At 42.9% G+C, this 22458-nt stretch overlaps 1 protein-coding gene across 2 annotated transcripts in view; it reads right to left on the bottom strand.

Annotated features, from left to right (window-relative positions):
- cpped1 (calcineurin-like phosphoesterase domain containing 1) overlaps nt 1-22458 on the bottom strand; it is a 39267-nt gene that overhangs the window by 5736 nt on the left and 11073 nt on the right. The window contains exons 1-4 of one of the 2 annotated variants that reach the window (XM_080517218.1): nt 18211-19121; nt 12900-13072; nt 12151-12276; nt 11899-12031 (exon numbers count right to left, since the gene is read on the bottom strand). In XM_080517218.1, the coding sequence (XP_080373344.1) occupies nt 11899-12031; nt 12151-12276; nt 12900-13072; nt 18211-18322 (544 nt within the window). In that variant the 5' untranslated portion in view covers nt 18323-19121. Of the gene's footprint in view, nt 1-11898; nt 12032-12150; nt 12277-12899; nt 13073-18210; nt 19122-22458 lie in introns of those variants that run through there. The other variant, XM_080517217.1, reaches the window with a different exon arrangement.

The following is a 22458-nucleotide window of genomic DNA, read 5'->3' as shown; positions in this document are numbered from 1 at the left end:
CGGCAGCTCCCGTCTCGGACAAGATCGACAAGTTAGTTTGTCTTATTAGCTGGCTGAAAAGGGAGTAACGGCCACGTTAACCTAACTAAATTTAAAAGCTGTTTAATCAATAGGCTAAGTGCAAATATGCTCACTTCTTTCGTGAGTTTGTTTGCTCATGCAAAAAAAAAAGAAAAAAGCAATTAATATAGATTGAAACTGAATGATATTTAATCATGATTAATCAAAATGAATCCACAGCAGCCTTGGGATTAAACTGATGAAAAAGATTGTAATCGCTTGACAGCACGTGTGTGTGTGTGTGTGTGTGTGTGTGTGTGTGTGTGTGTGTGTGTGTGTGTGTGTGTGTGTGTGTGTGTGTGTGTGTGTGTGTGTGTGTGTGTGTGTGTGTGTGTGTGTGTGTGTGTGTGTGTGTGTGTGTGTGTGTGTGTGTGTGTGTGTGTGTGTGTGTGTGTGTGTGTGTGTGTGTGTGTGTGTGTGTGTGTGTGTGTGTGTGTGTGTGTTCTCATTAAAAAACAAACAACATCACTGACGAGTGACCCAACATGAAAACTACATTTTCAGCGTTTGTCGTTTCCATCTAAACGGACATATTTCTGCATAAACACAAAACCTTTCTGAAACCAAAATGCAAAAATTATGCATTTGTCACTTGAATACGAATCAACAATTTAGAAAAAGAGCTGCGATTTGTCCTGTTCTGCAATCATTTCAGTATGTCCCTTTCAAAGCGTCCCTTCATGTGGCTTTAGAAGTCAAAACACCCCACCAGAGGCCTTGTTTGCTCATGAAAAACACTGAGAAAAGACAGCCTGTCAGAGAAAGTAAATCAGTTTCTGTCTCCAAAAGAGTGTCTGAATGAATAAAACATAAACGATTGGAAAAATGAAAATAAATATAAAATAAAGATTTTGAGAACGCTAGCTCCTTTGTAATGCAGTCAGAAGATGGAAATGACCTTTGAAATTGTCTGCCAGAAAATGAATGGCAAGAGGAGTGAGAGTGCAAAACTGAAAAATACACAATATAAACAGGAAAACGCAACCTACAAAAAAAAAACCCTGGTAACCACAGCAGAAATGAGCAGAGGGGGTGACACACATATTTAGCAGTCAGCAGCTGCAGGAAGATTAGCGGCGGAAACATGACTAAAAGTCTACAGCTGCGCTAGCAGCTCTGTGGAGCCATTCCTGAGCCCCGCGATGTGGACGCCACACAGGAACAGCAGCGTGTTGGCGCAGCAGCCGTTACAGCTTCTGTCCTCCGCCCGTGTATACACGGGATGTGTTCGGGCCGCAGTGTGGAGTCTTTTATCACCTACGTTTTGTTTTTTTTTGCATTCAGTTGCACAACCAGAGATGTGACGAAGCATAAACGTCTGTCATGGGTCATATGGGTTCCGGCATGAGCCTGCATATCCGTTGTCGTTTTTTTTGTGAAGAGAAGTATAGAAATGTTGATTTCAAGGACAAAAGTGGTGTCAGCACAACAACCGTGTTGGAGACTGTGTGGACACGTTGATGCAGATCACACACATATATTTTGGTCCCGTCACAAACGACAGGTGTATTGGGAACAAATATGGCAGAGTTTACAAAAAGTCATAGGATATCAGTTCCCCAAAACTTGTAAGATGCTGTATTTGGGGAAACATAACTCATAATGTGATACAAAGAGAAGACGTATATCTGTTTAAGATATTACTAACAACAAGCAAGAAAGTGATCACCAGATTGTGGTACAAAGTGGAGCCGCCGACCCGGGAGCGGTGGTTACGGGTTGCTGAGGAAATATTTGTAATGGAGAGACTCACTCACAAACTAAGATTACAGGAGTCTCAATTTGAAGAAAAGTGGGAAAAATAGACTGATTTCAGGAGGACAGAAGAGGACACTGCCATCACTGGACAATAGAGACTTTGGTTGATGAAAGATGGATAGATTTTGTATATTTGTTTTGCCCTGACACTGTAACTGTGAAAACTGAAAAATTTCAATAAAAATTCTATTAAAAAAAAAAAAAAATTGATTTATTTCTGTATATATTCGCTGTTACTGGTAGTATGACAGATTTTTTTGTTTTGTTTTGTAATTTTCAAGTTTTCAAGTTTTCAAACGTAGGTCAGACTATACATTTTCTAGAAGAGCACTACGGGAAATGAGACCTGAAAGCTCATAGCGTCACATAGACAACTGCAGGCTCATGCTAGCTGCCGTATAACGACATCCGGCCCCCCCTGTGGGGAAAATGGCTTTGATTTGACAAGGACAAAGTGCAATACGCAACTGGTTTTACTTTTCTTCACTCCTACTAAAGTACACACATCACCCTCACTATACGTTATCTAAAAGTGTCTCGCAGAGCAATTAGCGTGGGTGGCCTGGTGGGACTTCAACCATCAACTGTGGTGTAGTGTTAGTGCTGTGGCCCGAGCTCCAGAGACACATCAAGAGTAAAAGCTCTCTCCTCCCAACGATGCTGTGCTGAGCCCATTCAGTCCAACAGAGAAAGTAGGAAAGTATGCAAAATCTTGCTTTACAACTCCTCTATATGCAGGCAGAGGCAGGCACAGTATCACGCTAAATTATAGTATACGAGACCCCCCCCATTCCTTTTCCTCGCTGAGTAGGAGCCCTTGTGAAAACATGCAGTCTCTGTGCTGATAATTCCACGTGTTGTCTGAGTCTCCACTGAAATCCCATTTACCTGTCAGCCTGGAAACAGCACTCGTTCCTTTGTGCTTTCCTTTGTGATAAAGACTCCCATGTGTGGATTGGCCTTTGCTTGACAGACAGGGGAGAGGAGGGTGTGAAGAGGGGTTGTGAGGCACGGGGAGAAGGGGGGACTCTCAGAAAACACCCAGAGTAAGCAGTCAGTGTGATGAAAACATATTGAATGCAAACGGAGGGAAATTACCCGGAGTCAAATTGAATTCTGGTCAGGGGTGGCAGAAAAATGCAGAGAAAGGAGAGTGGAGTTCTTTCCAGTACGTGCTGTACTTTGTGCTCTTATATGCTGCAATCATCCGAGCTAATTTACTAATAATTGGTAGATGCGTCTGAATACCCTGAAGCAACTTCTACTGTTGAAATGCAGAGAGCTGCCGTGTTTGTGCAGACGGACAAATAGTGGCAGATAAGAGCAGAGAAACACTGGCTCACATCAGGTTTAGTGTTTGTCATGCTTCCATCAAGCTGTGCTTTCCTTCATCAGGTCTCATTATCCATCATTTCCTTTTTGGAATTGCTAATTGCAGGACGAGCCCACGGCTTGCCTCTAAACCACTGTCCACCAGGGAGTAACCTGCAGGAGAACCAGTTTTCACCTCTTTCTCTTCAGACGCAAACTCCTGATGTAGCTGTCATCTGCACATCTGTGAGAGGCGACTGCGTAGGAGTGCACATCCAATGTGCGCGCAGTTATTGAAGGGCGGTTGTCATTAAAGTGCAGGTCTGGGAAATAATTCATCATGAAATGGTGGCTGTTGATAATTTGCATGACAGAGGGATACGAAAAGAGGCAGTGTTGTGAGGCATCTTACAGCCCCGGATCCTCATAAATCACTCAGCCAGGCATCATCGCCGAGCAGCTCCTTCTCGTGTCATCCGGCCATGCACAGACACACGGGAGATCAAAACAGGTTTACATGCATGCAATCAATGCAATCAAGAAGGGGAGTGGGGAGGAAGGCTGCATAGCTTCTGATACTGATGATGCAGTCTTGACTTGTGGCCTTTTGGTAGACAATGTGGTAACTAATGATCCTCGATGCACCAATCACTGTGAGCAACACTCAAGGATGAATGGATGATTGATCCAACATGACACAGCCTTCTGAATCCACATTAGATGTTGATACAAATTTATTACCAGTTCTTAATATTCACCTAGACATTGTCATGTCATTCAAATAATTCAGGCGACGCTCGAAAGATTGTACAAAACAACCACACCCCTATGCTAAATAAACATTTTGTGAAACATTTCTGACAAGACAGTGGGATCAACAGCTTTTGAGAACCAAAGTAACATTTTGGTGGCCAGCACTTTTGAAGTCACCTTGTGCTGCAGCACAACACCACCACGCTTCCTGGAACCATTCCTGGAGGTCTTTGAGTGTCAAGCATCATTTACTGCTCATATTGTACAAACTTCACTTTGAACTTCTGCGAAGGAGAAACAATTGGAGCCAAGTCCAGATAGAAATTATTGTGGGGAGTAGTATTTGTCTACCAAAAAAAAAGGATTAGACATCTGAGAATATAACAATCAAACACTGTGAAGGCAGTTTGACCTTCAGCAGAAACTTCAGCACCATGTTGACGACAAAAATCTGACGAGCCTGCGTTTCATTGCAATCCTCTTCAATTTTGCCGACCCTACGCTCGAAGATGTTTGTTGTTTAGGACCAGTGGTGTCAAACACATTATTATCCAGGGGATAGCACATAGTGCCATAACAACATTTAAATCTATACTGGAAAGATTTTCTCTGTTGTGGCGCAGAGTATGTGTGATGAAAAATGTATATATTTTCTCAAAACCAAACAATTTCTCCAAAACCACAACAGTGAAATTTCAAGAAAACTTCTCCTCCAGCTGTTGCATCATGCATGTTTTTACTGACTCACCTTGACAGCATGGCTTTAAGGCTGGGTTGCTCACTACCCTAGGCATCTTTCACGGCAGCATCACTGGTATATCAGCTCAGTGTAGCTGATAAAACCCACCTTTTCATCACATTTAATTATCTTCAACAGCGAGAAAGCCACTTTCAGGCAAGTCACATAAACCAACTTTACAAAGCAAAAGCCGCTGATTTGCTAACTTGGTGAGGAGACGAGTTTCTGTCTCAAAAAGACATCACGATGCTGAGGAGACGAGTTTCTGAATGAAGTTCAAACTAGGTTTCTTGAGGAGAGGATGTGTTGTAAATCCCTCTGAGGACATTGTTGTTTCGAGCATGAAAACAAGATGGATCACTACGCTAATGCTGTTTGGACAAACATGACACTGCAGACTCGACTTTCGTTTTTTGTTGTTTCGTTTTTTTTGGACGCAGCTGGAGTACCAACACTGGAGACATAACAGAAATTAACAAGTGATCCGGACACACAAAAAGAAAGACTAAAGAAATAAACCCAATTACTAACAAGAAACCCCCCTCACTATAATATGCTATATTACTGGAACTGGCTGGGAACATGATGATGTAGTGGTTAGTTTTGTCACAAAGATGAATTTGTGTCTACATTGTGTGCATGAGTGATTGTCTTTGTTTGTCCCATTATAGAATTGTTTCTTATCTGAAGTTTACACTCACTATCCAGCTCTCCGGTGACTCCAAGTTGGACAAAGTCGCTAAAATACTGTATGTTATGTCGTTACAGTTCCAGAGAAAAACACTCCAGCTTTCAGTTTGAAAGCCGAGCAAAGACATCTTAAAACAACACGTACCTTTAGATCCAGAAACGGAAGACCTCAAAGGCAGGGGGGAAGAAAGCATTAGAAAAAGCTGAAGCATTATTAATTCAGTCTCATCACTAAAACAATGGGGTTAAAGGCTTAACCGTGGCCTCCTATCAAGTCCCCAGTGGGTGATAAATGTGCCTTCGCTTTTGAAGGGAGTAGAAGCCTCGCTGATAAAGACGACCGGCGGCAAAAAAAGAGCAAGAACGAGCGAGAGACAGAAGGGGGGGGGGGAGATGGAGAGACTACACAGAGCAGCACACAGCTTATCTTTGCCTCTAATTACCTACTGTATGTACAACTCGACAGCCGCGAGCAACACTGGAAATTCCAATGAAAAATCCCAGCTGCACTTTTGTTTTTGTGTTTTTTTTTCCCCCCACTTCTTTCCATAACGTAAACAGGGTTTGCAGGCAAACAGAGGCAGCAGGTAAGTATGTATCAGTCTGAACGCTCATCCCTCCTTGTTTGTACGTGTGAAGATCCTGACTGTAGGATATGAATATATGAGGATACGAGGGAGGGCAAAGAAACCTAATTACAGCACTCCATCTATAAGGAGGGCTGAGAGCGCTCCTGGGATTTCTGCTCGCCTATCTGAAAGCTGACACCGGTCCTGAGCTGTGGGAATTCAGTCTGTCATAAGCAGATTCTAATGCAGGGGTGTCAAACACGAGGCCTGTGGGCTTAGATCGGCCTGCAAGAGGCTCCAATTCGGGCCACCAAACCACCAAGCAGATTGTGAAAATCCCAAAGAAAACATTGAGTTTTTAACAAATTTCTTAAGAAAAACGGAACCGTTTTCTTGACATTTCACTGTATTTTGCACCAGACAGTATCATTACAATTGGCATCATTTTGAGATTGTAGCAATTTTCTGGAGTAATTGTTTGGTTTTGTGAAAAAAAGACAGTTCCATTACATATACTCGATGCCCCAACAACGAAAACGTTTTAATTCAAAGGTTAGTACTATACTGATCCATCTCACTTGAGATAAAGAAAGATGTTTGACACCCCTATCCCAGTGGTCCGCAAAACCTATTCTCTTTAAATTCAACATCCTCAACAAGCAGGCAACCGCACAGTTTTGCACGCCGTCTTCCTCTTTGTGCACTGCCTACATGCTGGATCAGATGCATTCATGCAGTGACAAATCGGAAAAAGTGCAGGTAATATAGCCTGGAGAGCATTATTTACTATGATTACGAGTGTGACAGTGACAAGGCTGCGCAGAAGTAACAATAATACAAGTAAAGGACTTCCTCCAGGGTGTTCAACGCTTTGTGTTGTTGTTTTCCACAGACTGTCTTTAAAGAACTCTCTGAAGAGTCACAGCATTACACACACACTCTCACACACACGCACACACACATACACAACTTGCTTGTCTAACTTGTTTTTTCTTTCTGGCTTGTCACATTAGTTTGAAAAGCAAGCAATAAACTTGAGAGTTGCCTCCTTGCAGGTACACGACGGCGCCGAATCAAATGATTTAATATTAACAAAATCACTAACCATAGTAATTGCTCACGCAATTGAAAAAGGGGCTGCACAACACTGCCCTGTGTGTGTGTGTGTGTGTGTGTGCGTGTGTGTGGTCATCACGGAGAGACGGTGTCATTAATATGAGCGAGAATCCAGACAACAGTTGCTAGAGTGGAACTGTTCGCTCTGATGAGCCAGAAGGAGACTAATTGGTGTTGCACCTTTTCAACGTGCAGCTGCTCTGCTGAGATAACACACACACATGCATGTGTGTGTGTGTGTGTGTGTGTGTGTGTGTGTGTGTGTGTGTGTGTGTGTGTGTGTGTGTGTGTTATATATATATATATATAGACACACACATATACACACACACACACACACCATGTTAAGAACAACACAATAATGCATAGTAATTTAAATGCAAAATACATAGAAATGGCAAAGAATGCTCACAGACGTACACGAGATGTACAAAACCACACGCAATTACTCAAATAACTGTCAGCACACAGACCCTCGAAGATGAAGAAGTGGGGGGGGGGGGGGGGGGAGACTTCTGTGTGGAAGAAAAATCAATTAAATGTATTTCTTTGTGTGCAGGGGGACTATCGTCTCTCTTTCCATCATATGAAAGTGGAGTGGTGCGGGGGCAGCGGAAAACACAGCAGGAGCGATAACAACCTCACAATGCTGAGCCAAGTCCCCGGCTGCTGCGAGACAACTCGCGCCATGAAAAGACACCTCTGGAGTGGTCCGAGAACCCGGCTACACACGGCAGTGCGCGCTTCCTTCTCGGGATTGATCTGATGCCAAGGAGACATTTGTGTAAAATGGTCTGATCCGATTTGATGGCTGCTCGCCGTAGCGTTTAGAATTACTTGACGACGAAACACAGAGAATTGTTCAGTTTTACCGCTCGGTTCCCGACAGACTGCCGTTTGGCGTCTCTCAAATAGGAAGTAACGAGAACTTTGAGGGTGTGAAGAGGATCGTCGTCTTTAAAGACTACCACACAAAAAAAACCAACAGAACTAATGCTCAAGCATTCTCGAGATGTTTCTTCGACGTCACGCTGGAACATGCAACACTTCAGCTGCTGTTATAGCACCATTCATCTCCAAGGAAAAGTTACATAAGTGAGCTGCGCAAATATGGACTGGAACTCCTCTTTGTCAAAAGCCCACCTAATGAAAACCCTCAAAGAAAAATGACGTTCTTGCTTAATGTGCCGATGCTCATGTTCTTCAGCATGCTTCAATCCTCCAGGGAATAAGGCATGAGAACGTATGCCAGAGAGAGGTTAATGATGCTGCCCTTTCACTGTAATGACAGTAATGATCGTCCAAGTGCGAGAGCACATCTGGAGGCTTCAGAGCACGAGGTGCGGCGGTGAAGACACACCGACGGGGAAGGGAACTGATGAGTGAATAACCCGTCATGAGGAGAAGGTAGAAATAGTTTCGCCAGAACCAAAGTATGTCCAAAAGAGAAATCATTTGTCACGGATGAGAAAAACCACGGCCTCTCAGCACAACGTGGAAACACACTTTCACTGGCTCTGCAAATAAATATCCTGACCTAGTCAGCTGCGGGTATTGCCTCTTCTGAAAAAGCCTGCTGTTGCTCCTCTGGGATATTTGAGCAATTCCACAAAAGAAAGAACAAAATCAGCAGTTCATCAACACACGGTGTTGTTGCTATTCTTGAAGTTATAAATCTGTACAGTCTACTATCAATTAATATTAAAGCAATTTCTACTTTATGCATTATATTGAAGATAACTGTTCATCCCAATGATATTGCTTCGTATATTGCCATTTTAAAATTCACGACATTAAATGTCCTTTTCTTTTCCTATGAGGCAGCGTTGCGTTTAAGATTCATCCTCCATGTGGGAGTTCTTCCTCATCTTCACATTCATTAGAAACACTTGAAGACATAAACATCACTCAGCTCAGCAGCATCATTTTAAGGGGCCTTCTAGAACCTTAAGTTTATATTGTTAGGGTGTCTACAAATGGGTCCAGTGAACTAACTATAATTTGAGGTTTACAAGGCAATGTTTTAAGTGAAAAGGCATTGTTTTTTTGCATCTTCATGGCAGAAAGGTTTTGCATTTACCATATTTTCAGTGGCTCCGAGCACCGTCGTCGTATACATGGACCCCCAAAACACAATTAAGTTTTCCATTTTCACTTACGCGGCCTAAAAGCATGAATGAATGACCACTACATTAACTTTAATTCAGCATTTCGTCTCAAGATGAACAGTATTACAGTGAAAAAGTAGTTGATTGTACCAAAATGTGCTGCTGCTGCTCTTCAGTGAAGAAAACAAGCAGCTGTGCTGATGAAAAAGCTCATGCAGAGTGGGCAGGCCAGATGAAGAAAAAGCTTCTGAATGTTAATCAAACTGCATCAAGAGAGTTAATGTGAAGTATCATGGCAGAGGGGAACAGGTAGCCTGCCTTTTTTTTCTTTTTTTTTTTTTCCTTTCACCTTGCCGCAGACATCTGTAACCATGGATACCATGAAAAATACAGACAGCGGTAGCCTCAAAATGCTTCGAGAATATCAAAACTGAAAATTTAAAGGCAAAACAAGAAATATCTCAGCGGAGAACTACTGACAAATACTAATTAAATGCAAATTGCTAAAACTGGACTGAAGGTGATGCATAATTCTATCATGTGATTAAAACGTAATTAGTATCAGAGACAAACTAACATTTAGTAACTTAAGAAATGAAGAAAAAGTTATTTTTTTAGACAACTTTCTCAATAATTTACGAGGTCATCGCTTAATAAAATTCTTTTTTTAAAATTGATGAAGTGATGAAAGACAAAGTAGTTGTTACTGAACCAAGCTGAATGCTGACACTGCCGTCTCCTGAATGGCTGAATGTAGATCACATATTTTGTTTTTCCATCCGGACATTGGCCCCCGTGATTACCATTTTTATGTGATACAAACGTGCAGCAGCAGCTCAATCAAAAAGTGACACAGAGTTGTAATGATCACAGTCGGTCTCTTTTGCAAGCATGCCTCCAGGACAGACTCCAGTAGGTTCAGACATTATAGCACCAGTCACGTGTCACCAACCGAGAAGAGACGGAGAAATCTGAAGGAGCATGAAAGTGAGTGGAGAGATCAGAGGGCGGGGAGAGAACGAAGACGCAAAGGCTGTATAATTCAACAATAACTAGTTCTACTTCTTTTATGGAAGTCAAGTCATCCGATTACCGACTTGAAATTGACATATTCAGCAAAATCATCAAGAGCTACTCATAGCAACATGGCTTTGTGCACCTCCTTGTCATTTTCGTGAGTAAAACGTGCCTTTCCCCACAAGTTCTCTACGTCGTACAATCAGAATTACTCAGAATTCTCATAAAAATGTCAAAATGAAGCACATTTAGATTGTGAAATCCAATATTGAGCAAAAAACTTCCGGATTAAATTCAAGAAACTGTACTTGAAATCATCCTGTATGGGAAAGAACCAGGCAAGTCGTGACTGGTTCGAGTTAAATCGCAGAAACCACCTCTCCTCTTGCTGTAGTCAGATGTACCAGGCACTGCACTTACACACAAGGACCTTAATGTATATGCCTACGAACATGAGAAAGTCATGTAGTTTACGCAGCATTGCCGTGTCTTCCATCAATTATTACCCACAATGTACATGTGCGGAGGTATATGGCTCATACAGTACCATGCCCTGTATGTATTCTGAATTCATAATTGCTGGCAGGGCAGAAGTGAGCAAGAGTGTGGGTGGGGAAAGGACACTCACACTTCGCATGTTCTCCATGTACAAGTAACACCTTCCATTCCTGCATATAAAAAGCTTGCACGGATTGCCCTTTAAATCTTTAACCAGTGTTCCCTCTGAGGAACAATCAATTATGAGAGAGAGGTCATCAGACCAAAACGGTCCAACACGGTAAGCTACACAACAGGATAATGGACGGATAATGAAATTAACACCATCCTGTCGTCAGTCACCTTGACGCCTCGTTGAGAAGCGGGACGCGCGTCTGCATGAGAGGTCTCGTCAATCAGCTGAGAGCTATCCGGACACTGCGACAAATACTGATTCTCAGTCTTCTTAAAGACTTTCTGTCCTTGTGAGAGTTTCTTTGTCCGGCCGTCTTCTATCCTCCTCTCATAAGCCTCCAACAATGGATTTCGATGATGGAATTATTCTCCTTACAGGACAGGAATGTATTAATTAATTCAATTACATCTACGTGGCGTGTGTGCTCGGAGCTCCTCCTGTGGGTCTGGATAATGGAGCATTAATCCTCTGGGCAGGGATCTTAACTGTGCTTCAGTAAGATATGTTTGAAGTGAACAGGTTTTACAGGGAAATTTGCTAAGACGCATTAAGACAAGAAACTTAAGACCACTTCACAGTGGACTAAATCCTGCATCATGGAAAACACAGCTGATTATTCAGAGCTGTGGAAACCCGGCATCTTATCTGTGATAATAATAAAACCGATTAGTCTCTATAGTGACTTCTAATTGTTTACAGACATAAATGGGCACAACTAATTCAGCAGTTTTAAGATATATTTGTTGTGCCCTTGCACAAATAATCAGCACAATGATGCTGAGTCGCTGTAAGCCATTTCCTGAACTGCAGTTCAGATGTGGCAAGGAAAAAAAAAACAGAAAATGAAATGATTTCTGTGACAAACGAGGAGGAAGGTTCATCAACAACTGAACCACTGTTTTTCACTGCTGTCAGCAGATCATGTGATTCTCATGTTTGACTTTAACACAAGTTTTCGGTCAGATATAGAAACTTGAAAACGCGGTCATGTCCACGGGGCCGGAGTTTTGTGAGACTTTCAAATATCAAAGTTGCTGCTTCCAGCTGTAGAACATCCGAGTTGTCTATGAGAAGCCCATAATTAGTGTCTCCCCGAGGTCTTACCGGCCTTCTTGAACCTGTCCAGCAGGTGCTGTCTGACTGTCTTTTGCAGGTTAAAGTAGTCGTCCTCTTCATCGGGGCTCTTGAGATACAGAGGAATGTGCTGGAACACCAGGACATGTTTGGGTTTGGGTTCCTGAGACGGAGACAGTTGGGTGAGTGTGGGGTTAATGTGCATCCCAATCCTCCAGGTAGCGGTAAGTATCAAAATCCCAAAGTCCCAACACAGCAAGGGAAGAAGTCATGCCACTGTACCGTTGAAGAGGAGGCTCTGCTCAGCTGCGCCTCCAGCCAGGTCTCCTGAGCCTCCTTCAGCTGAGGGCAAGCCGAGGCATCAAAAAACAGCTGGGAGTTCAGAACCAGGCAGAGCACTCCGCCCACCTGGGAAAGGAAGAGCGTTTCACATAGTAAACAGTGAGAACTTGATTCTTTTACGAGATATTTTCTTCCAGCCTGTTGTTCTTTCTTCCAACACAGTTTCAACTGTGTAAGCATGTATTCACATAAATGAAGCGTGAACAACTTTGACAACTTATACATTGTACATGAACGCAGCAGTGTATGACCTCTCTGAGTATAACGCGCCTATCTTTTTAATCTGCGGCCGTGGGATGGACCGATGACCTGTACAGAGTGTACTCTGCTTCTTGTTCTGTGTCAGTTGGGATTGGTTGTTGGCCTCATGACTCTACAATGCATAAATCGGGTATTGAAGATGGACGGATAGAGAAAAGAAGCTGAAAGCTAAATGGAAACCACAGAATCAGACGGTTTTAATGACTAACGATCCTCTAACAGCCCACTGAATTAGACAAATGTCTTTCTAATGAAGTGGCACAGTTCAGCCTTTAGACCAGACGCAGTGAGCATTGACACGTACGGCTCGTTGTGGACTCTGCATAACAATCTGTGTCAAATCAAGCAAAATTCTTTTAAAGTGACCACTGAATGAAATCTGGATGCTCGACGAAGCTACTTCGAGATGCACTCGGTGTCTTGCTTACCCAGAAGGTGAAATAGTCATCTCCCCATGCGCAGCAGTATTGCTCCACGGTGCCGGGGGTCGGGGTGTTGCCCAGGTCATGGTTCCCACTGACAAACACCAGTGGGATGGAGGGATCCGTCCCCTTCAGGGCCGCCTTCAGGTCTCGCTCCTGACCTTCCCTGAACGGTGTGTCTGGAGGAGAAATTGAGGAACTGATTAACACAGAGTAACAATCCAATGTCATTTTAAATTGTCTATTGGTGGACTCGATAATATTTTACGTGGGGGGGGAAATTATGTTGAGCCAAGAAGAGAAACTGAAAACGTTCGACCGAGGATGAGATGATACTACAGGTGAGAGTTGCCTCGGGGAAGGGGGATTATTCGGATGATGATGACAGCTCAATGATCAATGCCCTGTACAGGCTGACTTTACATCACCATGGTTACTGACATGATGAGCGGCGCTCTGGTCGGATCCTCTGGCTTTACGTGGCGAAGTGAACCATGGAAGCCACAACTGCACGATTCAGTGGATCAAGACAAGGCTATTTGTTTTACAAAGTCTTTAAAATGCGCTCAATTCTACGTTAAACTCTGTCAAGAGTGTGATATTAAGCCTGAAGTTCAGAGAAAGGAGAGAAATGTGTAAGAATGAGGATAATGTTTTGAGATTAACGAATTCAATTCCAGTGTGGGTAAAGGGTGAGACTCAAATCTATTTATAATTTAGAATTTATATCAAACAAACCTATCATCCCCTGCTTTTAAGTTATCCCGTCTTCTTTTTTTTCTTCTCCCCCATTTCATCTGCCTTTTATTCATCCGAGTAATTATTTTACTGGCCTACTTCTGCTGCAAACGTTTCTTTGGATGTTTAGATAGGGCTCATTACATAAGAGCCTTTTCCGACGGAACATCTTGTGCATGACTGAGGGAGAAAAGGTTTAAAACCAGGCCTGTCAGTGGATTAATGTTTTGTTGTCGTTTGTTTAAATTGCAATTAATCGCACAGTGTCTCCTGTTTCATATTCACATTTCCATGCTTTTCTTCCTTTTGCAACACGCCTGATTCAAACGAGAGCAGATTCTCGCCCTCTTGCACAACAGGTCAGAACGGAGGAATAATGATTCCATTTTCATGTCCAGTAAATGTCAGTCGGTGTAAACTGCAGGCAACTCTGTAAATAAAGTTTGGCATAAATAACTGAAGTTACAGAAAACGACACTTTCATCTGGATGAGGTATGCGGCTACGCAAACTGAGACTGCTCTTCTTCCCGGCAGCTTGCACACCCACCGTTTTGGGTCAACAGATTGCAATTTGTCAGCATGTAAACATGATGAATCCAAAATGGGTTCCAACAGCAGAGATGCTGAAGTTCGTTGGTGATAAATAAAGGAAAACATTATTACTCTTTAACCAGTGGCTCTTTGAGAGAAGTTAAAAAAAAAAAAAAAGCATTCAAACATTAACCTGGAGATAATTTTAGGTTCCTTTTCCATTTACAATGCTTGCATCATTTTGAAAATTGCTCACATGATATGCCAACTACATTGTTTTCAGCATTCCCACAATCAAAATGCCGCTTGCTGTTTCAGCAGATGCCTTCCAGGGTCGCAACAGCAGATTGTGAACAAGTTTCACACCATTGCCCTTCGTGGGATTTCAGGGTGATGAAATTTGAACCCCAGCGTTGCCCTTATCAAAATGCACAGTATCTTGTCAGCATAAAATTGGCAAAGTTTAGTATCGTGGAAAAATACGCGTTTGTGTGAGGCCTGGTAGCATAATTTATTAGTAACAAGATCTGAACATTGTTTTGTGTAGAAAATTACACGAAGCAACCAAACATCTGGTTTATTCTCTGTGGAGCCAACAGCTTGAAGCTGAATTGTGAAAATGATGACAGCTGAATCCACAGCAGTGCAGACACAGTATTTCACAATTACAACAATTGACAGTTGCCAAAATCACAAACAAAGGCAGCCTGACTAACAGAAACTAGGATGGCGAATGAGGGGCACAAGCATTGACATTTAAAATGCTGAAAGCAATTATTGCAGCTTGTAGCTCTGAGCTCACCCTGCTGTCACCGACAAATTGATTTGTACCACTTCAGACATTTATTCACAAGTTTTTATTTGTATAAGGTCAGTGTCTGCGAGTGTTCAACTCTGAGGGTAAGTGAAGAAGATGCGAATGAGAAACACCATTCATAACAGTCAATGTGCCCCTTTAGCAAGGCACCCGACCTTGTCATCAGATCCAGCGGCGCTGCTTCGTGACGGAGAACAGAAAAACACATTTTATGCTCGACATAATCTAAGGGTGAACGAGACGTGAAAAGCGGGGCCTCACGATCCGTCTGGCTTTTTGGATTTTAAGCAGGAGGTGTCAGAAAAGTTGCCGCATGGATAACTGGCTTGTGGCAGTCAAGCGTTCATAGCGACGTCGCTTTTTGATCCTTCGATGTCGGCTCTTCCGATCATTGTGAAGTAGAATTCACAGTGTTGGATGGATCACCCACTAATAGGGAATGTGAGCTGTGGTTAAACCTCTCAGCCAACGGCTTGTTTGCACTACAATGTTTTCAAGTGCAAATGAAAAAAACAAATTGTTGTGTTTTTACTTGAAATGTTGTGTAAACGGCAGAAAACACTGCCACATCTTTTAGTACCGTTCACAAAAAGTGTTGGCATTTTTTTTTTCCCCGACAGCCAAAATCAGTGCAAAAACAAGCGATTGTCACTGAGATCTATACGTTTAGGCTGAATGGCTATCCAACACATTTCAAAAACAGAAACATTTATTCGCTGTACAAGCAAGGAAATGCTGTAAATGTCACCATATGCTTCATTGTATCCTGTCACCATGACTGCTCACAATCTCTCTTTTACTCTGATGGACACTTGTTGTACACAAAACCTATCCATTGACACAACTGGGTTTTTTTTTTTTTTTACATTTCTGCTCAAGCCCAAAAAAAATTAAGCAATTCGGAAATTGTGAAAAGCAGCAGACTGTTGCGAAAACTCAGGATGTGGTTCCTTTGCACACATGCAAGCCCGAGTTGTGCTTCGCTGGGTGCAGAGTTGCAAAACGGAGGAACAGTATTTGCTTAAACTATTGCCCCAACAAACAACTAGCAATAAAGTCAGTCATTCAGCAACATCAATATGACTGCCTCGCTCTCGTGTAGTGCAGAATACTTCATTTTCTCAAACATGCCAGACTTGCAGCTCACACCACTCCCGAGGATGGCACTCGGCAACAAGTGTTCATGCACAATAAGTAACTGTGAATCTGTGGGAGTCTTGTGGCTACTTGAGCTAATAAAAAGCCTCACAGCAGGTAGAACCAAACACTGCAATAGTGATATAGTGATAACTCTCGAGGGAGATGAGCACCGATGTCTTTAAAAAAAACTGCACAAGAGTCCTGATAAATAACAACACGTTATGTGGATAAGAACACTATCACCTCAATAAGAACCATCTCCCCACACTTAACTTTCTGTGGATAAATAAATGTGAATAAATAGCACTGGTAGCCACACAGAGTGGCAGGGATGCTGCGCAGCCTTCTGCTTCCTCAAACCACCAGCTGCCTGCCCTCAACCACAGCCATCTGCTAACACGGCATAACCATGCATCAACCATCTGCACCTTACAACTCAAAACCAATCCTCAACCAAACCTCAAATTAAGATGTCTGACTATGGAGTAATAAAGAATGATTGTGTGGATGAATCCATAAAGCAAAAAGGCAGGGTGAAGCTGAACCGAAGTAGCTCCATAGGTTTTCGACCTGCAGAGGCCAACAGGAACAGCCACAATGTCCTCAAATAGACTATGATATCATTGATATACATTTAAAGGCTTTAGCTCAGGTGTTTATAGTTGTTCAGACGCAAGGTAAGGTGGTTTAAATTTCAAGATGTGTAAGATCGACATCGACACGTCAAGTGTACAAGCGTAGAAAACAATTACAACTGAAAAGTTTTCGGAATGGAAGGTTGCACCTTGCAGGGCAGCTCTGTTATCAGTTCGACAGTTTTTGTTGATTATTGCAGAGGTGCCTGAAGCACAACCCACATCAATAGCATCAAATATTATCTCCTTTGAGCACAATTATTCCTGCATATACATCATTGATGTGACGATGGGATATGCAGTCTTTCCAATTTGATTTGGAGGAACCTTTTTCACAAATTGTTTAAGCTGTTTATTCTGGATGAGTACGACTCCTTCTGAAAGGACCCGTCCCTCCAAAATGCTCTTTTAATCCTCCATCACGTTACGTAACTGCTCGCAAAATTCTCATGGATAGAACGATGGAGGTGGCACAGTGGCTAGCGCTCCCGTCTCACAGCGAGATGGTCGTGGTCATTTCACACAGGGCCTTTCTGTGTGGCGTTTGCATGTCCTCCTTGTGTGTGCATGGGTTTCCTCACACAGTCCAAACACATGCATGTGAGGTGAATTGGTGATGCTAAATTGCCCCTAGGTGTGAATGTGAATGTGTCTGCTTGCTTGACTATATCGGTTTGCCCTACGACAGACTGGCGACCTGCTGCTGCCCTCGCCGAGAGCCGACCCCGCGACCCTGAACTGGATAAGCGGCATAGAAGGTGGATCGATGGATGGAAGGATGGAATTGTAAAAAATTGGAAATAAAAAACAAAAATACCTTCCACATTCATCAATTTCAGTCAAAATCTGGATTTGTGACTTCCGGTTAGCGAGTTGATGGCGTAGACGTGTTGTGCGAGTGCTCCCATGAATATCTAACTTTTTAAACCACCTAGCCCTCAAACTTTCAAGACAAACGGAATTCCCTCTTCCTTTTCTTTCTTTTCTCTTTTTGTTTCGCCGACACAAGTCCCGCTACCTCTGAAATGGCTGCGAAAAGCGGCAAGTCCAGCAAAAAAGAAGAAGCTAGCGCTAGCTTAACATTAGCAGCCATCACCGAGCTGCTTGAGGAACATCGTGCAGCGTTAGCCACCGAGTTCAAGACATCATTCAGTCAGCTCGACTCGAAACTTGACCAAACGCGGCTCGCAGTGGAGGACCATGGCCAACGTGTCTCGTCCCTCGAACTTGCTACAGAAGACCTCAGTCAAAGAGTCGTCGACCTTGAAGGCATTTGCTCGACTCTACGCGATGATAATGCTAGGCTAAAGGCTAAAGTTAACGATTTGGAGAGCCGAAGCAGGAGGCAGAACATACGAATCCTGGGTCTACCGGAGTCCATTGAAAGTGGATCTCCTACCGAGTTCTTCTCGAAGCTGCTGTGCGAGGTATTTGGGAATAACACACTGCCCTCACCACCAGAAATCGACAGAGCCCATCGCTCTCTAGCATCCAAGCCGGCCCCCGGACAGCGACCACGGCCAGTAATCCTCCGCCTACACCGGTACCAGACGAAGGATCTTCTCATCAGAGAGGCACGGCGGAGAGGGAAACTTGAATATCACGGCCAGCCGGTTCGCGTTGTGGAGGACTACAGCCCCGAAGTTCTCAGTCAGCGATCAGAATACTTTGGAGTAATGGCAGAACTTTACAAACTGGGTCTGAAGCCCGCTCTCCTCTACCCCGCCCGGCTCCGTCTTACGCTGTCCGGTGGGACCAGAAAGTGGATCAGCTCCGTGGACGAGGCGCAGAAATACATCGAGACCCTCCGCAAGTCTCCGAAGTCGCCATAATAGCACGGTTTAACAACTCACTACTGTTCGCGACCCTGCCATTCTGCAGGTTCAGCGCCATTTTAGTTGGTGTGGTTTGTTTACATTACATAGGTGGGCATGTTCACTCATCTGGTTAGTACGTGAGTATCTATTCCCCGCTCCCCTTTGCGGACAACTATCACCGATCATTTTTTCTTTTTTTTTTTTTTCTTTCTCTCTTTTTCTTTTCTTCAAATTTGCGAACAAATCTTGTGCTGTTTGGACAATCTGCATTGACATTGTGCTTGAAGCTTGATTTGTTTCGACTCTGCCATTACGTGCACCTTCTGAGAGTATCATAAGTTCTACCACTTTGCCTGCTGGCTCTGTAATAATTTTGATTGACAATTTTAATACTACATTATTTGGGCCAGGAATTTGTATCTGCTTTATCTTTCTGTAATTATATTTCAGAGCTCAAATCAGGGTGTCAAAGTCCTATTTTGGAAAGGGAATCCCTTCTTTTACAAACTTACTTTTTACTATTCCTCTTAAGTATACACGTTGGTTTTAAGGTTCTAAGTCCATAAATGTTCATAATATAGGAGCAATAGTTAGTTTAGTGCTAGTTAGGAAGATGTGTTGTTGTATAATGTTGGTTCTGAAGAGCTTGCTGCTTTTTTTTTTAGCAGCTGTCTTGGTCGGGGAGGGCGGGGTGGGGAGATATGTCATTGCCAGAAGCGTTTCAATTATTCTTTTGAAATTAATACTTTACTGTTCTATCCATTTCTTTTCAGTTTTTTGTCCAGGTCACTGTGCTCACACCATAACTTTTCATGTCAAATGCTATGAGTAGACATTTGAAGCTGGCGAGCTGGAATGTTAAGGGCTTAAATCACCCTGTTAAAAGAAGAAAGGTCTTTTCACATCTAAAACAACTTAAAACAGAAATAGCCTTTCTACAAGAAACCCATATTCGCAGTTCAGACAATAACCGTCTACTTTCAAGATGGTTGGGACAGGGATTCCATTCCTCATTTCAAGCCAAAGCCCGAGGAGTTTCAATCCTTATCAGTCAAGATGTATCATTTGAACTGCATAGTGTGATCTCTGATAAATTTGGTCGATATGTGATTATCTCCGGTAAATTATACAATACACCAGTCGTACTTGTAAATGTTTACGCCCCTAATATAGATGACGTAGTCTTTTTTGAACGATTGTTCTCCCTGCTCCCAGATCTTAATACATATTCTCTCATACTTGGTGGCGACTTTAACTGTTGGCTTGACCCGGTTTTGGACCGATCCTCTACGAACCCCAGCACAGCGAGTAGGTCAGCCCGTTTTATTCAGGCTTTTCTTTCTGACTTTGGTGTCTGTGATGTGTGGCGCTCTCTGCATCCATGCGACAGAGAATACTCCTTTTTCTCACATGTTCATCACACATACTCGAGGATCGACTATTTTTTCATTGATAATAAATTGATTCCCCTGGTTCACTCCTGTGCCTATCAGAGCATTGTCATCTCTGACCATGCTCCTATTGCCCTAACTATGTCCCTTCCTGACCTGCCACAAAGAGACAGACAGTGGCGATTTAATTCAACTTTGCTGTCTGATGATAATTTTGTTAAATTCATGGAGAAGGAAATAGCTTTTTTTCTTACTACTAATCTGTCTCCAGACATATCCAGTCTAATTGTTTGGGATTGTCTCAAGGCTTATATCCGGGGACAGATTATATCTTACACTGCGCAAGTGAGGCGAGAGTCCTATAAGGAGCGCTCAGACCTTGCCCACCAAATTAAAGAGATCGATAAACAATACGCTCAGACAAAGTCTCCAGATCTATACAAAAAGCGGCTGGAACTTAAGACCAGATTTGACCTGCTTACCACTCATTCAATAGAACAATCACTCTTAAAAAGTAAAACCATGTTTTATATATATGGAGACAAATCAGACAAATTATTAGCTAACCAACTTAAAGGCTCCCAGGCTAAACAAAATATCTCCAAAATCCGGTTGCCAAGCGGCCATGTAACTACAGATCACTTACAAATTAATGATGCATTCAGGGACTTCTATACCCAGCTATACACCTCGGAATCTCAGACTGATTGCGATGATATTTCTGATTTTCTAAACGGTCTTAGTATTCCCAGTCTCTCACCGGACCTAAGGAAGAAATTAGAGGAACCTATATCCCAGGCAGAAATAGCACTAGCCATTTCCTCAATGCAGTCTGGTAAGTGTCCAGGCCCTGACGGCTTCCCGGCAGAATTTTTAAAGAAATTCTCCTTGCTGCTTTCCCCATCACTATGTTCAGTTCTCTCAGAATCCTGCAGACAAGGCTCCCTCCCTTCTTCATTTTCTGAGGCCTGTATTACTCTCATTGCTAAAAAAGGTAAAGACCCGATGGAATGCGCCTCGTACAGGCCTATCTCCCTCCTAAACACAGATGCTAAAGTTTTAGCCAAGGTCCTGGCCCATAGATTGGAGAATGTCCTCCCTACAATCATATCCAAAGACCAAACAGGCTTTGTTAAAGGCAGGCAGTCCTACTTCAACATAAGACGACTGCTTAACATTGTTTACTCTGCCTCTGAAGATGTCCCTGAATGCGTTGTTTCCCTTGATGCGGAGAAGGCATTCGATCGCGTTGAATGGATCTACCTATTTACTGTGTTGAGTAAATTTGGCTTTGGTTCAAATTTTACTTCATGGATTAAACTATTATATTTGCATCCCACAGCCTCAATTCGCACCAACTCTCAACGGTCAGGACCCTTTAGTTTGCATCGTGGAACCCGTCAAGGGTGTCCCCTCAGTCCCATGCTTTTCGACATGGTTATTGAACCACTTGCCATAGCACTTCGCTCTTGTAAGGATGTATCTGGTGTCTGGAGAGGTCACATTGAGCATAAAGTTTCACTTTATGCGGACGACCTGCTGCTCTTCATTTCCTATCCAGCAGCTTCATTGCCCCCTGTTCTGTCGCTGCTTAGTCAGTTCGGTAAACTTTCAGGCTACAAATTGAATCTCAGTAAAAGTGAGCTTTTTCCCATCAATAATGAAGCATGTGCCTTAGACCTCAGCAGTTTTCCTTTTAAAATTGAGAACAATAAATTTTCCTATTTAGGCATATCTGTGACAAGGAAGCATAAAGATCTTTTCCAGGAGAACCTTATCACATTGTTAAATCAAACTAAACAAATCCTAACACAATGGTCGCCCCTGTCGATGTCGCTTGTGGGCCGTATCAATTCAATCAAAATGACCATTCTACCTAAATTTCTGTACCTCTTCCAGGCCTTACCACTCTTTATCCCCGGATCCTTTTTTCAACTTCTCGACTCAGTTATTTCCTCATACTTATGGCAAGGTAAGCGACCACGTTTGAACAGGATTCATCTTCAAAAGACCAAGGCGACGGGGGGTCTGGCACTTCCAAATTTTCGCTTCTATTACTGGGCTGCTAATTTACGCTGCCTTGCATTCTGGTCCTCCTGTTATGGCCAGCCTGACTGTCCTGACTGGGTGGCGATGGAGTTACAGTCAAATAACAATTTGTCAATTCTTGCACTCCTTGGATCCTCACTTCCACTTCCCCCACTTAGATCAATCGGAAATCCAGTGGTTAAACACTCTCTAAAAATCTGGGCCCAGTTTAGGAAGTATTTTGGTCTTCATAGCTTCTCCCTGCTAAGCCCCATTGCATCAAACCATCTTTTCAAACCATCCTGTCAGGACTCAGTCTTTCAAGAATGGCACAGGAAGGGGATTGTACGTTTCAAGGATCTGTTTATAGATAATAATTTGGCATCATTTGAGCAGCTCAGTAGAAAATTCAGCCTCCCAAAGTCAAATTTCTTCAGGTATCTTCAGGCAAGACATTTTCTTCTCTC

Source organism: Blennius ocellaris, assembly GCF_963422515.1.
Source record: "Blennius ocellaris genome assembly, chromosome: 21".
Classification (NCBI taxonomy): Eukaryota; Metazoa; Chordata; class Actinopteri; order Blenniiformes; family Blenniidae; genus Blennius; species Blennius ocellaris.
The sequence above is the reverse complement of the archived record's forward strand: the minus strand, read 5'-3'. Positions and strand labels throughout refer to the sequence as shown.